The following is a 17,146-nucleotide window of genomic DNA, read 5'->3' on the forward strand; positions in this document are numbered from 1 at the left end:
GAGTTCCTATTGATTGACATTCTTGAAAAAGGCCGGAAAGTGGATAATTCATGTTACAACTTTGGGAAATATTACAGTTCTGAAACGGAAATACTTGGAACAAGTTATTTAATGACGATTTTCATCATGAGCTTTCTTCCTTTATATTTTTTTAATGATTTTTCATACTTAATTTCAGTTTACGTTTATTTAAATTAAACTACTACATTTACTCCTTTCCGATGAGTCATTAAAAAATAATATCTAGGCTTTATTTGCCGGCTCTCTCGATTACGCTCACATTTGACATACTAATTTATAAATAAAATTAAATTTAAGCTCACAAATTTTATTGCTAGTGCCATAAGCTCGATATAAAACTCACCAGATTTGATGGTCCAGCCGCCTGTTGTTTTGCATTAGGTTATTTTATTTTTTTCTTTTTTGTGGTCTCTGAACTTTTCTCACTCCAAATGCCACTCGAAATATATAATTTAATTGCGTAATTAGGCCGCCGGCAACGACTGCAAATCGAACTGCAATTTAAACTCTAGGGAGTGCTGTTGTTTTTCATTTTATCTATACATACACTTATTTAGTTTTTGTTTTTTTTTTTTTGTTTGCTATTTTTTAGTTGTTTTCCCGATCTTCGCTGCGGGTGCATTTGCAGGCTACTAGTTTACTGACAGTTGCCAGTTTTTGATGTCGTTTTACTCATGTTGCTGTCGATCTTATTGAATGCCCACTGGTGTCTTTCTCGTCGGTTTCTTTAGGTTTCTTTGCATTTTTATAACTTTTTTTCTCATGCACACAGAATTTTTGCAGCTTTGAAAATGAGCCTTAAATACGAATTTGGCTTAATTGGCATTACATTGAAATGGTTGAAGACATTTTTTTGTGGCACTTTAATTTTTGCGGTATTCCGGTTGCACAGCTTTTTACTATTTAATTGTGGCTTTTGTTGTACACATTTGTGGCATTTCGATTTCGGTTATTTAATTTTGTGTTACTTTAATATCTATACTGGCAAACATTTTTTATTTTTTGTGTATGTACAGATTAGTATGTGTGTTGTGATTGGAAAATGCATTTCAACTACCGAATTTCTATGTTATAATGTGCATTGAAAAGTATTTTAAAGTCTATGATTTATTTCTTAGAGTAATCATCACAATTTCAAAGATTATTTGTTGCTTGAAATTTGAAGCAGCCATCACAATGCAATTTAAATAAATTAAATTATCCAATGAGTATCATCACTAGTTTCTATACATTTGTTTGCCATATATTTTGATTTGTGGTTAATGGCAAAGATGTCCTAATTAATTTTGTACAGCATTTGCATAAATATTTGTTAAATCATGCTCCGCCATTTAATTGTTTCTGCAAGAAAAACCTATAAAGAACAGAAAAATTGATTATTAGTATTTTTACGTTTACTCTTGGCTTTTTTTTCCCAACCTCTTTGGACCCCATCCATTATTTATGCTCTGCCCTAAACCGTCGATCAAGCCAAGTTGTGGGGACCATTGGGGTATTGGAGTGGACCGCGAAACACTAAAAGGCCACTTAAGTCATGGACAAACGAAAACCCCACCCACCCCTTCGCCGGCATTACCTTTTGCTCTTAACTTATCAACATGGCAATTTCGTTCCTTTCGTTTCCCCCTTGAAGAGACCATATTCCTCGGGCCTGAAAAAGTTCTAGGTCGAAATTTTAGTTGGCAAAGGAAAGCGCCATAAAAAGCAAAAAGCCTAGAGAGCAAAGTTTTTCAAACGGACCAAAAGACGGAAGAGCAGCTTAAGATGAAATAACAAGAGAGAATGCTATATTCGAGTTTCCCGACTATCAGGTACCCGTTACTCAGCTAGTGTGAATGCGAATGCGAAATTTCATCATTTTATCAATAAATATTGGGCTGCGTCTATGTCTCTGGAATCTGTATGCAAAATCTCAACCTTCTAGGTTTTATAGTTCCTGAGATCTCGACGTTCATACGGACAAGGCCAGATCTACTCGGCTCGGAATATATATACTTTATATAGTCGGAAACGCTTCCCTTCTGCCTGTAACATACTTCTCAACGAAACTAGTATACCCATAATTCTATGAGTAGCGGGTATAAAAAGCGGCGGAAAATAACGATGTCGAAATCACTTTACTTACAAAATGCAATAATATGTACAACTTCACCACCTTCACTCCACTGCAGACTATAAATATACACGGAAAAAAATTGTTTGCCTTTCGCTTACTCCAGGAAAACTAAGGAGATAACTATTGATAAACGCTTAATATATAATATAATTAATAATATAATATGTTAGTTACATTAAATATTGATATATGAGCCACTGTTATATTTTTGTCTGGCTAAGATTTGTTTTTAAGCTTATACAAAAAATTTATATTATAAAGTATGGCTTGTTCTAGGAATAGTTAAGTACCTTGAGCATAATATTCTCTTCAAGTGTTTCTTTTTTCGTATGCAGCTTCTCGCCACTCCCACTGTACTTCCCCATCAGTGCAACATTAGTAACGTTTACAGGCTTTTGTTGCGCCTCCCCCTCAAACATCAAACTTAATACTAGGGATGGGCGCGTGATGCCACAGGAAAAGTAACACGACGACTTGGATGATAAGTACTGAAGAGAATTCAATGCGAATTAATCAAAGCACTAGAAAACATTATATTTAATATGCTCATATGAAAAATGCAAATATACAATATTTGTATAACCGCAGTTTCTTTGTGAACAAATGTCACCACTTGGCCATCTCTAACGTAGGCCCCATTCTCTCAGCTAGTTCTTCTTCTCTATCTGGCTGTTGGTATGAAAAAAGCCAAAGGGCATATGTACAAGATATGCAAAATAGGAGAAAGGGAGATGGGGCGGAGAAAGGGGGCGGGTGAAAGCGTGGAGAAGAGCAAATTGAAAGCCAAAGCGGATTGCCATTACTTAGAAGCGCGTTTCAAGCTTCATTGAGCGCTCTGGAAAAGCGTGGGAGGAAAAGTGGGCGCCAGGGGGTGGGCGCTGGGTGATGCCAGTGCAGTTGTAATAAGCAATACTTGCAACTAAAAGCCGACAGGCAATGTGTCTAGCAAGAAGTGCCAACGGCCCATTTTTAACAGTGAGACACTAAAAAATGCTCAAACTTCCTTTAAAATGCAGGTAACGGTCTACATTTTAGTAGTTTAAAGTAAAAAACAGCATATTTTGTTGAGCAGTAAATTAAATATTTTTATACAATCTAGATTATAAATGGATTTAAGCATACTGATTTCATACAGATTATGTTGATGAAAATGTAACAATGAAATACAAATCCATTTGACTAACAAAAAGTCTTAGCCAGTTCTGTTCCTCGTTTATATGGGGGGGCTTGTTAGCCCCCCCGAACTATGGGGGTTTGCCACCAGGCTTCCGCCAACTTTGCGTTGTGCAAAAAGTCAAATGCGCTTATAACACTACACAATACGAAAGCCGCATTTTCACTAAGAGCTGCTGGTGCGGCAGATTCGAGTTTCAGTGCTGCCAACTGTCGATTTGCTGAATCTATGAAGCATGGGCTTTATCACTCATACGCATTGTTGATCATTACATAGATTTATCGAAACAGTAAGAATATGTCACAATTTAAAATAAATAAAAAAAAATATATAAAAAAAAGAATAAGATTTAGTTGATTAGCATATGCTTACATATTAGTATGTTTATATATTTATTTGTATAAATACATCAAGAAACTAATTTAATCAAGCAACAAATGGAAAAAGTTCCAACTTCTGTTTTTTAAAATTAAAAAAAAAAAAACCCCAAAAATGTCCCTAGCCAATTGGCCAACTCTGCAACTGGGCGGCGGTAGGGGGCTGAGCTCGGCGTGGGCGCTGGAGGGGTCACGGGGGTTAGAGTACCCCTGGCAGTGACAGCGATGGCGACAGTTGCACTGCAAACTGAGCTTACGACTGCCGGGCGACTAATTGGTTTACTTATGGCCTTTATTTTTTGCAGTTGCAGTTGTTCGGCCCGAAATGCCAGCAACACTTTTTAAGCCATAATTGCGGGGGTGGGAGGAGGGTGTTGTGGTGGTTTCGGTCTTTGTGCGAGGGTTGGGCGGTCTTGCAGGGGACTCCCCCGCATTTTCAGCGACTCAATTTTTCAGGGGAAGCAAGAGGCAACAAAAAAAAATATTGCGAACCACACACGAGTTAACAATCAATTAGGGTCCGAGTTTCCTGTGCTCGATTTTTTCTCTTTGTTCCCATGTTAACCTGTAAATTGCGCGGAGGCGGGCGCAGTCAAAGGGTTGTAGTATATACGAACATAATAACAATAATAATAACAATAATAATAATAATATTAATAATAATTATAATATGAATCATAATAATAAGTCGACTAATAAGTAAACTTAGGACCACCCTAATTCCTTAGGGTCACCCTAGTAGATCTTTAGATACACCCTAATACTAAATATGCGAATTCAGCATGTACGCCTTTAGGGGTCGCACTCGACTCCCATTGGTTATCGAGTATGAACTTCATACATACATATTGCAGAATTTGCTAGTGTCAGCACTTGGCTGTCACAAGAGATCTGCCTGTAGACCACACTAAGATCAGTTATAAATCAGGAATAGATCTGGAATGTAGACTCGCTTAATAAAAACCAAATAAAGATAAAATGACCAACTGCGTTTTGAGACTTTATTAACTACATCAGAAGTATTGGAATTCTAATTAACTACAGGGTTAAGGGGGCGTGGCAATGTCTGGGCTTATGTTTGCATTCGCCTTTAACCGTTAACCAGTCGCCTTTTGCCTTTGACGAAACTCCTTGCCCGCCAACAACAGCAAGTGATTACTTATTTAAAAACTCCATTAGAACCCGTTCAATATCGAGGGACGTTCGGGGGAGAGGATCTAGTTAAGGCCTAGGGTTAGGAGCTGCAAGGTATCAGCCATAAGTATATTGCCCACAAATAATGTTAGTCTTTACTGCATGTAAAATTCATAATTTCTGAAAATATGTAAAGTCCTCATTTTTGAGAATCTATGAAGCTAATTGAAATATAATTCCAATTACAATTTTGTGACGCACTGTAGCTATTATCGTTCTTATTGCCTTGAGAATTAATAAGTGTATACAAAAAAATAATAATATGCAGAGCAACTGTTATTTTTGCCCAGACAGCATTACATTTTCGCCACTCACTGTCCTTTCCACAGCTAACTCATTTCCCATTTTCCCATTAACTTGGGCAAATACTATGTCATCATCAAACAAGGCAAGAGCGAAGGAGAATCAACTGGGAAGCAGGCAGCTTCAAACTCAATTTGCTTAAATTTTAGCCCATAATGATTTCAGGTCCTGCACATTTTTTCGACTAGTTGCGATTAATTTCACTCTTCAGGAGTTAATTAGATTGTTATAAACTGAGGTACCCAATATTTAGATTTCGTTTTTTTTTTAAGAACTTGTATGTTTTATTATATATTAAGGTAGCAATTTAGCCTTGTACATCCTTCTCTATTTTATTACAACATTTTGTAACAGCAATCACATGCAATTAACTTTACTATTTAACAGATTATTGGAGCACATATAGCAAATTCATATTTTAAAAACATTTTGATGCATTAAAAAGCTTTCATGTACTTTTTATGATGCTTATATAACTTATAAGCTCTACCAAATGAGTCAGATCCATTATAAAAAGGGGTAAAAAGGCGAAGAAAAAAATCAATTAAGCCCTGATATTTGATATTATTTTTCCTCTGCGCTCTGTGGGACTATCTTATAAATCGCCGTTGCCATTCTGATGCGTTCGGCTTTGTATTTTATGCTGCTCCTCGAGTTCAGAATTTTCTATTTGGCGATTTGGATGGATGGTTGAGGTGGGGGAGGGGGGGGGCGCGTTCGGGGGGAAGGCAAACAGCTTTAGACACTTTAACACATTCCTCTGGGAATGAATACTCCGTGGAAGGAGCCACTACACACTCGCACACTCACACAGCCAGACATTTTAGTGGGCCTTCAGCATCGACATCGAAAAGTCTCGGACTTCGACTTGGACGGGGATAAAAAGGTGCACTGATAAAAAAGCATGGGAACTTCATGCCGAGTCTGGTTTTCGAGAAGCACATCCTCATTTTCATTAATTCATTTATCATGACTTTAATAGTTAGGTAATACTGATTAGGAAATCTTTTAGGCTTGCAGTCCACGTTGTGACGAAGCGCACCAAGATAGTTAAATCTACCGTGATGGTCTGATCACATTAAACCAAATGTTTTATATATCTCTTATTTCGTAATTAGTTTTTTCTTGCAGTGCCCGAAGGTAAGAGAAACATTTAGACGACTTTCCAAGACCGGTTCTTTTGGCTCTATGAACTCGCCTTCGTCCGCCTCGTACTAACTAGAACTTGTGGCCAAAATAAAAGGCAAACATAAAGCAGCAGCAGCTAGGCTAACAAAAAAAAAAAAACACAAAAAAAAGGCAAAACAGGGAAATGGTCAGCTAGTTGGCCAGTAGCACTTGGCCAACGGCCCTGTCCTTCTGCACCTTTCCGTTTGGACGGATTTATTTTAGTTAATAAGCGAAATCAGCGGAGGGCTGCTCAAATTGTTTGCATTTTTCGGTTGCTTAAAAGGTCCTTACATTCGTCAAGTAATGTACAAAAAATGTAATGAACTGGTATTCAAAGAACTTTGTTTTTTTTTTTGTAATACTTTTTCCCCTAATTCAATTTAACATTCTTTACTGCGTGTCACACACACATTTTTGACATTTATCGGTTAATATATCTAAGATTATAATATACAACTTTCCTTTCTATTCGTTTATGTTTCTTTGTGAAATGTAACAGGAAGAGTCAACCAAAGGGGCACTTTTTTCTTCATTCAGTTTGATGATTGGCCACACTTCTGAAATTCCTGAATTCATTTTTTAACAGCACCCTGCTGAAACTGCCAAAACATTTCGACAGTCCAGAATTCGTACATTTTTTGTTTCGGTAGCTTGATTTTTAGTTTGTTTACTTTTTGCTACCTTTTTGCGTGGCGGTTGTGTCTTTTGATGATCGATCAGCTTTTGGAAGCAATCAGGGAGCCAGGAAATCAGAGGACTCGTCACTTTCCACCACCATGTTGGCCAACTAATTAGATTCGCTCTGAATTCCCGGCTAATTGAAAGGTGAGCAGCGCGCTTGAACTTTTGGCACTTGCCAACTTTTAAGCTGTGCCAAAATGCTAGAAAAACTTAACGCTTTGAGATGGAAACTTCTAGCAAAGTACAACAAAAAGTAAAAAAAAAAATGGACAAAGTAATAAATTGTACAAACAAATAAACAAACAGTAAATCTTATCTGAAGGTTTATTAACGTATTTCGACAAAAACTAAATTATTTCCATGCTTTAAAAGTTTGGTTTTAAAGCTCTTTATAAAGCAACAACCAAATGCCGGCGATGAAATTTCGATTTCTGTGGCGTATAAAAACTGCAAGTTATTCATCTTAATTAAAAGGGATCCTAATGGCCAAGGACCAAACAAAGGATACAGCTAAGGGCGACGCGACAACATTTCGAGCCAATTGCTTGTGAGACAAAAGAGCCAAGTTATTGTTGTTAATATAAATGTATGTAGTGAGTCTGCTAAAAAGGGGAAACCTGCTCTCACCCAAAAATTGACAACTCTGAAATTTATTTGTATTTTAAGAAAGTGTCTAAAAAGAGATGTTCAGAAAATATAATATGTGAAAACTTTATATCGCGATTTAAGCCCTAAAGTTACAACTTAATATACATAAAATAAATTCACGTAATATTTTTCTTTTTTTTTCGGTCAAGTATATGATTTTCGATTTTTTGAAATTTCATGCCAATTATTGTTTAAAAAACACAGACAACGCTTCCAGTTCTAAGGAAAAAAATATTCAATTTTGGTGCACTACAAATACTTTTTCTGCCACTTTTATAACCCTTATTTAACTAATTTGCGAAATACTTTTCCATTCAAGTGCTAATGTTTTGGCGGCTTTTTCGTTTTGCGGTTTTCGCAGGTGGCGGCAGCTGCCACGTGACCGCAAATGTCCTGCGGCAAACGCATCCTTAGCTACTTAAAAAGCTGCACTTACGTTTTCAGCAACGATCGGTTGACAACGGCGCCGCAAATTCAATGAACTCGAAACTAGTTTGGCACATAAACAAAAATCGCAAAAAAAAAGAAGTGTAACGAAATTAAAGGAAAACCGCACACACACGCACACACAAAATGAAAATATAATATTTCACACTACTTCATTTTTTTCGTGGCTCTTTCTAAAAACTGGTAAGAATTGCTGGCCACCAGGTTGTGGTTACTGTTGTTTCTGATCGCGACTTAAAAACGACGCTCTTCGCAGGATTAGCGCTCTCTTCGAAGAGAGCCCCAGCAGAAGTTTAAGGAGAGGAGACGTCCTCGCGCGAGCAGCACCAAAATCCAACTGCGGCCGAATCCCACGGACGCAGCGACGTCCCCACGTCGACGACGCCGGCAGTGCCGCAAATGCAGTTTGCTCGCCACAGGCACGGAAAAAGAATTAATGCCCAAATGGCTTAGAGCTTGTTTTAAGTTAATGATTGAATGGAAGCGACGTTTATTGTGAACTTAGTATTGCTAAAAAGTAAGTGTAAGTAAGTAAGTAATTTAATTTAACAATGCACATCACAAACCATAAAATTGGTTTCAATCTTTGAAATAGCTTAAACATTATTTTATCAAAAAAACATAATTAGTATACATATTTTTTTAAGAACTTTGGTATTTTGAAAACATTTAATAGCTGCGCAGTTGTAGCTGCTATTGCTTTGACTGCTGCTGTGGACCTGAGCTAGTGTGCGAATGGAGTGCAGAAGGAAAGGAACAAGAACTGCCAGATGAAACAAAAACAAAAAACAGCTAAAGCAGCAACAACAACATGCTGATGCAGTGGAGCTGTAGTTGTATTTGTAGTAGGAGTTGGAGCTGGAATTGGAGTTTGGAGTTCCAATCAGACGAAAAGCAACTAGCGACGCGCGCGCTCTTTTCCGCTCTCTCACACACTCTCTCGTTTTCGGCACACTACTCTCGCTCTCCTTTTGCATTACGTATACGCCAAACAACGCAAAACTTAAACCGGCATTTTGTTAGGCGCACGTTTTGAGCCTCTACGAAGAGTGGGATCGAAGAAGGGAAGCGAGGGAGAGAGCAGAAAATGCTTCAGAACAGGTGCGGATCACTTTCAAAACGGTGCAGGGTATAGTTTATATTGTAGTTTACCTAATGCCCGAAAAAGTAGGCAATGTTTTATGGGAATACGGTTACCTGATTAATTTTGTTAGTTCATCAATCTAAGCCGATCTATTAGTTTTGTTACAAAAAAAATTAAGTCTGCTTGGTTCATAACTGCGATGATACGGAAAAAAAGTTTATACTTTTCTGTTTTCTCGAAATGATGGTCTAACTAATACTGAGTTAGAAAATCTTCGTTGGTTGTCATATATGCAGCCAACCAACTGAATCCGCTCCTGGCAACTTAGCATTTTCGCGCGTGCAGCAGGCAGTGCAACAACAGCAACCCCAGCGCCGGAGAAGAGTGCATCGGTTAGTGTGTGCGTGTAGGTGTGTGTGTGAGCTGCAGCTGGCAGCGAGCTTCCTACTTTATTACTGGTTTCCAACTTAATAAAATATGTGGAGCGCTTGATTTACTCTCAACAAGGATACGCAAGGGTTAAGAAAAGCAATGGCAGGCAGAAGAGGGTTAAAAAGAGATAAGCCAAAGAGAGCGACTTTCTTCGCCAGCTGTTTCGCCGAGCTTCTCCCGTTGCCTTTTGTTTTTGCCGCGCATTCGCCGGCTGGGATCTCTCTTTCCCTTTCTCACACTCTCTTCTGTTTCGGTGCCCCTCTCCCACCGTCTGGCCTCTCACTCATACGCCAGCTGTTGCTCCTTTAAGCGCCAGCGTACCGGAATGCACTTAAAAAAAGTGTGGCCTTGAACGTCTAAAAGCATTACAAATTTACTCATATATAACTTAAATGAATAATTAATATATAAAAATAAAGAACGTATAAGAATAATTAAAAATGGTTCTGCGAAATGAAATGTATTAATTTCAGTTTACATTTTCTTGCGCGAAATAGCACATATGCAAAATTCTTGTAGTGTAGCAACGGATTGCTGTACGTTCTGCTGTGTCTTGTAGTTTATTGCAATTTCTTATTAATAAGCGCCTTTTATGTGGAGCCGGGCGTTAGTGCCCTCCCATGGGCGACATTAACGTTAATAATAATAAAATGTGTAATTGCATACTGGGAAGAAGCAGAGCTGGCCAAGAACAAGAAGATGAAGGAGAGGGAGAAGAACATCAGCTTCTTCTTCCAACCAGTTTCGCAGACGTTGTAAGGCCCATCTTTTATCCTGAATTCTCTTTTTTTGCAGCCAGAGGTGTAAATCATTTTCTAATCGCAGCCAGCAGATCACATGCACACGCATCAACAAGCCAACACACATATAGAGGTACTCTGGACACACAGATACTTTGGACACACAGATACTCACACACACAGAAAGTGCAGTTGGACACTCGGAGTGGACTTGACTTTTGTTTTTGGCACTGCATTTACTTTATGTTTACGTTGTCCAGCTAAAACTTTCCAGCATTTTGATTTCAGCCAAAAGGACAATATTGTTGTCGTCGAGTGGGTGGAAAAGTGGGGTGGCGAAGGGATTTAAGGGGATAGAGGCGCCTGAACTGCAGCCAAAAGTCGAATGCAATCAAAGACGCAGCGGAAACAGAAGCACTTGCCAGGATGTCGGCGTAACCAGTGATGCAAAAGTGGCTTAAACCGATCTGAAAATAAATCAATTACAAAAAAAGACTACTGAAAATTACATGAAAATTTATATAAGTCATAAAACTAAAACGAAAAAGCTAGATAGATCATTAAAGCTATAAACTGAAAAACAAAATACAGCAAGACCCTTTAGATACACCTACTTTTGAATCATTTGAGATAACCTCTCCGTTTTCCTCTTTTTAAATAAAATAGTTCTTGTATTTCCCATGGAAAACCATAAAGTTATCGGCTACATTTGTGTGCAATGCGCCTGCAGGACAAAGTTCAATAAATTTATCAAATGATTCGTGATTCTGGCATTTTCCAATCGAAGTGGCTCGTGAAATTCGGAGAAAATCCGGTCTGATATGTCTTCGTTTGGCTGGGAAAACTTTCGCGTCTGGCAAAACTTTGCTCGTCCTTCTCGTGGCATTTTGTGTCTTAATTTCTGCATTATCCTGGCCATCTTAATTAAGCTGCCTGTCAGAAGGCGCCACGCCCACCGCCGTCTGCTCATTTGTTTGCCGCCATGTTTCGCGGGGTGTTTGGCATTTTCTTTTTCTTCGTATATATATTTTTTTGTTTTTAAGCTGGTCCTGGTACACACTGTACAGAACTTCCGGTTCCGGTGCCTGTGGCACATTGCGTATCCGCGGGCCACATTTCAACCATTGCCATTGTCCTCGTGAGTTTATTTGAATTTATTATACTTCCCCTGCTAGCTCCGTTTTTTATTTAATTTTTGAGCAGATGCAGCCAAGCGTAATAATGGTTGTTATTAACCCGGTGGTGTTGTGGAATATAATTGTACGTAGTAAAAAAGAAAATTTACGAATTGTAAAGTTAATTAAATATCAAGCATACGTAAAGAAAACTTCTGCTTAATGATCACGATCATACATTTTAATGATTTTAATGATTAGGTACATTTTCAAAAGTCGTTACTTATATTACGTATACGTCCTGTGTATCTTCAGCTTAATTTTTAGTGCCAAGGCCTAAAAGGTTTTCCTGCTGAAACTTAAGTGAATCGCCGTTGATAAAACTGCCCACACCTTTCTCGTAATTGTTTAATTCGTTTTTTATTTTTACAAACTGGCAATGGCCATCAACTGAATCAAAGCCATTTCATTAGTTTTAGCACTTTTATGGGCCATTTTAGAAATGCAAATCGAAAATCAAGTGCACAAGAGCTCACAAACGGAATGCGGAAGAGAGTTTGTGAGTGTTTGTTTGTTTGTTTTCTCCCCTTTTTGCACCATTTTCGGAAACGGAAAAGTGGGAGGGAGAGCAAAAGATTTGGAAATTTGTTTTCCCTTTTTTTTGGGAGCATGCAAACAGCGCTTTCAACTCCCTTATTCCAATTAACTTTGCTAAATTTATTTATGCATGCCATTGCACTGGCATAAACATTATAGAACAATATATATTTAATAAATATAAACTTATCATTAAACTGAATTTTTGTGGTTACATTTTCTAAAAGATTATTAAGATCATTAAATTGTTAAAACAAAAAAAAAACTTTAAAATTCTGCAGATAAAATGTGTTGATTCTATTTCAAAATCTGCATTAAACAATTTGTATTTAAATGTAAAGTTAATCATAGAATAATAAAAATATTTAATATTTTTTTCTGTGTATCCATGCATGTGAGATTAGTTATTTGTGGGCGTATGTTTATTGTCAACAAGTCCGTTAACAGGCACTGAGTGTTTTTTTTTTTTATTTTCTTTGCCTTAGTTGTGCCTACTTCTTTTTTATTTTCGTTGATTGTTCGCTATTTTTATTTATTTGTTCCCTTTAATTTAGTGTTGGTTTTTAATCCTTGGCGGCGGGGTCATAAAGCGATCGTTGCATCTTAATCCTAGTCATGGAAACGCCTCTTTTTTGCCAGTAAGGGAAAAGTACAAACTATGCGGCGGTTTCATTCACAGAAATATGCAAATGGTGGGGGGAAATCGCGCAAATTGAATGCGAGACTGGAAAAATACACATCCAACCCCCGGAAAAACGGAAAAGCAGACTCCGTTGCGTACTACGCGGCTTACAACTGCAATTACAACTACGACCACCACCACGCTCCACCTGTTGGCCGCTTTGGGAGTCCGCATAGCCTTCTCTCTCGCACACTCCCTTCCTCTCTCTTTTTGTCGCACGTCAGTGCTGTAAGTGTAGCTGTTTGCAAAATGCAATTTTGCCGCAATTCGTAACTATTTTAAAATTAAATATGTTGATTTTTAAGTGGTATCGGAAACAACAGATTTTCGGTTTTTTCAAAACATTACATTAATGAAAAAGCACTATAAACTAAATAAATGAATTAAAATTTTAACGTTAAGCCGACCGCTTAAAATCGAACAACACAGATTTACATATATAGTAGTGCACATTTTACCGACTTATTGCATATTCAACATTATTTGTCCATATAATTTAACAAACAAAATTGGCTTATTAAACCGGAAGCAATTAGAACACAATCCTAGCCATTTTAAGGGCTAATAGCGGGCAGCACTGGGGGGAATTAACAATGAGCCAGCAACGATGTTAACTGAAAAATGCTTTTCGCCTTTGCTGAGCTGCGACTGAATGCCGGGGATTTGGTAGTGGGTTTGAGTTTCGGGCTGGGAGCCACAGATGCAGTTGGATCTAAAGATGGGAGTTTTGCGGACGGGTCGGCGGTTAGTTTACCACCGCCCACCCGGCCATCTACCTGCTCCCCCAACCCATCGCTTTGTCAACCACCATGGTGCAGTGAACCCGCCGCGCCGCTAAGTATGCAACACAGAACTGAAGTTTAATTGGGAGCAAAACCCATCGAAACATTCCAGCGGCAGACGAAGGTATTTTACTAGCGGATATTTCTTTATTGCTGGTGCATATCTGCGTGATACAATATATCTTTATTAAAAAAAGAGAGAAGTTTGCTACATGATAAGAGTATTTGCTCTCGCAACAGCTGGTGCGCAATAATATTCATTGATGGTTAAGTATTTGTTGGTAGCTTACATTGAGTACAGCTGTGCTTGAAATAATTGTATTAAATTATTCAATTATTATTTGAAACCCTTTAAGCAATATATCAAAAGGCCAAATTGAAATATGTAGAAACACAGATATTTGAAGCACATAAAAATGTTAAATACATTTTTTTTTAAATTTTTTTGGTTATTGTTTTGTTTTGTTAATTCCATTACATTTCTCGTTCAAGGACTGGCAATTGGCATAACTTAAACATAAGCCACTACATAACTTTTTTTTTTAAATATTTTGTTACTTTTTGTTACTATTTAAGCTTCAGGGCATGTACTGAGAATGATCATAAGTTGTCCAGGAATTTTTCGTTTTGCTTGTATATCCATAGTCGGGTACAACTTTGGGTGTTTTATAATAGTTCTTTGTGTTGAGGGAGTAGTCCTGAAAAAGCGTTTTTGTGAAAGTGCAATCAATGATGCTAGTTTTTTAGAGACTTTTTAGAGACTAACCTTTTCGTGTTTTCTTTGATAACCACCCAAAGGATTTGGTCCTGCGGACTCCTCCGCCGGTTTCACTTTCAGCACCGCCGAAGTGGGCGTGTCTCCGATCCTTGGATTGTGGGATTTTAAACTCAGTTTCAGATCTATTTTGGGTGGCGGCTCCTGACGGATTTTCTCCTCGATTTCGTAAAGCTCTTGCTGAAATTTATTCACATTTTAGATGGAAGTTGATTGGAATATTCTATTGGCATAATTTACGCGATTTTTATAGACCATGCAGCAGGCTCGCAGCGTAAAATAATATATAATCTCCACACCCGAAAGCAGTGAAAATCCAAGAAAAAGGCTGGCAATTCCGCCAAAGGACACCAACAGATCAACCCAGCCGAAAAGGACCTCACGCTTATAGCGAATAATCGGCCAGGTGAGAAACTCGACCAGCACACCTAAGCTCTCCGGTCGATCCGACCTGAAATTACATCATACATCATTACATCCTCTGGTTACATCATAGATACACCTATTTGGAAAAACTAACATTTTGATCAGCTTATCGATGTTGAAAACGGTTTTCGAGCAACTGAGCTCGCATTGCAGGCAATCCTTGATGTTCGTAATGTTGCTCTTAAACTCATCGAGGCAATCGAAGTCCTTGATCGAGCACATAGGCACATTAGCTTTCGGCGTTAAATATAATAATAATATGTATGCAATAAGGTTTGTAAATATGTTAATTACACATGACAACTCACGTATGGGTTTATAAAAGGGCGGATTGCACTTGCACAACTTGATGGCCTTGTTCATGCGACACTGCTTCATGCAGGAGGAGAATGTGTAGGCGTCTGGAAAATAATTGAGCTTCACCTCGTCACTGAAGATGCATTTCCTCTGGCCAATGGACAGCTGGCGAGCATCGTCCGTGGTGTAGGTGTTCTTCTTGGATATCCTCACCTCCACCAACTGGGGTTCCGACCAATCGATCTGAGCATTGAAATCCGAACCGAAGTACTCCTCGTTGGAAAAGATAAAGATCTGAAGATGTGTTATTCAAATTCATTATTATGCGAAATATACTTGTATAGGAACTTTTATATTGGGATAACTACTATACTAGTATATAGTAGTATATGGTTATGAACAACTTACACGTGAAGTGCTGTTGGGTATGAAAAAGAGCGCCCACTTCTTGTCGGTTTCGTAGAGGTCATGAGGTGCTCCGGTCTTAACGCTACACAACAAAGTACATATACTTAATAAAACGCAGATCAAATTGGATTCCGATTCCGCGAAACTTACTCTTCAGTGGGCGTGGACTTGAAACGACTGTTGAAGGCGTAGCAAAAGCCGTGCTCCGTGTAAATTGGTTCGAAGTGGTCGCAACAGGGTATGTCCTCGTCGCGATACTTGCAGGACACGAAGACGTTCTTGCAGTCGATGTGACCCTCGAAAGCCCACTCCCGGATGGTGTGCGCATCTAGCAGGTTTTGCGGAATCGACTGCGACAGCACCTTGGCGTCCCGAACGTTCTCGAAGTTCAGGGAGGTCAAAATCCGCAGAAACGGGGTATACATTTGGGCCTGGGCCTCATCGTAGTTACTGTAATCACAAAATGTCATACACTTAATGTAAATCAACATATGTATGTACATAAAAGTAGTTGCATTATTGCGTAATGTTTAAAGAAATAGTTTCAATCTATAAGATATTTATGATATCTCCGTACTCACGCCAGTGTATTGTAAACCTTCTCGTAGGTCTTGTCGTGGTCAAACGCCGCCTCCGGACAGACGACGGTGGTGGGGAAGACCACGTTCTGGTTGTGGAAGTCGGTGTCGAGGCCAGTGATTGTCGGATTGGTCTGGAACTTCTCCCAGAGGCTCATAATGATGACCAGCGCGGTGACCGCTCCTATGGATGTGAAGCAGAACCACATGAACTTCTCGCCGATAGGTCGGCCCGATTCGGCAATATATCGCACTCCGTGGAGCGTCGAGTTCTGGAAGAACTCCTTCGTCTGGTAGATGAGGCTGCGCCGAAAGATGACCAAAGTCTCGAGGAAGCGCTGCGTCCTGGACTCCGGCGGATGGCGTTTCTCTTGCGGCATTTCCGTTTCAGGAACATTGCTCGCCGACGCGGCTTGGTAGTGAACTCAAAACTGATGCCCTAGCATCGGATCCAAAGTCAACATTACGACTGAACCCAGGGAAATACATCGAATGCCAAATCGATGCGTGTATCATTAGTCCACCTGCGTGTGGTTCCATTTGCAGGTCCTAAAAGCCTTTCATTGTTCACGTAATGCCGTTTGCATGCGTCTGATTGTTTTTTTGGATTGTGGTAGTTACCAGGGACTATCTAGATCTTTGTACCCTAAAACAATAATAGGTGAATATTAATGAAAGGTTTTTTAATTACAAAATATTGTAAAAATCAAGATACAAATTCTAAGTCATAGAAAATGTAAAATGATAATATAAGCTAATGAAACCCTTTTCATTTAAAATACAATTAATATTTAAACTATCTTTAATTCAAATAAGCTCTTAGAATAAAATATAAGCAAAGAAAATAGTTTTATATCAGATCAGCGTATTTTTAAATGCATTTCAGTAATGAGTCCACCAACTTTTCGTACCGACATCGACTAGATTGGGGTCAGTGATATGGCTAAAGTCCTGCGCAATTGTGGGTTAGTCCAGTTACCGAATGCAGCTGCCTTGGATGGATTGATGACTGGCTGGTTGGATGGCTTGAAGGCTTGATGGATTGCTGGCTGCATAAATGGCTGGCTAATTGGTCGGGGCTGTCTGAACAGCTTCCGGC

The 17,146-nt window shown here is 38.8% G+C and overlaps 2 protein-coding genes across 5 annotated transcripts in view, besides 2 other annotated features; both read right to left on the bottom strand.

Moving 5' to 3' along the window:
• The window catches only part of CG43658 (uncharacterized protein), a 105,012-nt gene extending 96,540 nt beyond the window's left edge, over positions 1-8,472 (bottom strand). The window contains exons 1-2 of the mRNA NM_001272714.2: positions 8,121-8,472; positions 365-1,375 (exon numbers count right to left, since the gene is read on the bottom strand). The gene's annotated coding sequence lies outside the window, so the exon portion shown is untranslated. The remainder of the gene's footprint in view (positions 1-364; positions 1,376-8,120) is intronic.
• Positions 1,796-1,973: a mobile genetic element.
• Positions 4,290-4,734: a mobile genetic element.
• A 5,371-nt stretch (positions 8,473-13,843) lies between the features above and the next one.
• On the bottom strand, positions 13,844-16,520 carry ppk23 (pickpocket 23; the record flags this gene model as incomplete). 4 transcript variants are annotated; one of them, NM_001272717.1, is made up of 8 exons in its annotated part: positions 16,051-16,520; positions 15,620-15,919; positions 15,470-15,551; positions 15,073-15,355; positions 14,859-14,997; positions 14,579-14,789; positions 14,330-14,518; positions 13,844-14,261 (listed from the first exon to the last, which is right to left on the bottom strand). In NM_001272717.1, exons 1-8 carry the CDS (start codon positions 16,425-16,427, stop codon positions 14,142-14,144), a joined length of 1,701 nt encoding a protein of 566 aa, NP_001259646.1. In that variant the 5' UTR covers positions 16,428-16,520. The 4 variants fall into 4 exon arrangements, with proteins under 4 accessions (NP_001259646.1, NP_001097011.1, NP_573220.2 ...); NM_001103541.3 differs by having other exon boundaries at positions 14,052-14,261; positions 14,859-15,355; NM_132992.3 differs by lacking the exons at positions 13,844-14,261; positions 14,330-14,518 and having other exon boundaries at positions 14,537-14,789.
• Between the last annotated feature and the right edge of the window lie 626 nt (positions 16,521-17,146).

This window comes from Drosophila melanogaster, chromosome X, assembly GCF_000001215.4.
Source record: "Drosophila melanogaster chromosome X".
Taxonomy (NCBI): domain Eukaryota; kingdom Metazoa; phylum Arthropoda; class Insecta; order Diptera; family Drosophilidae; genus Drosophila; species Drosophila melanogaster.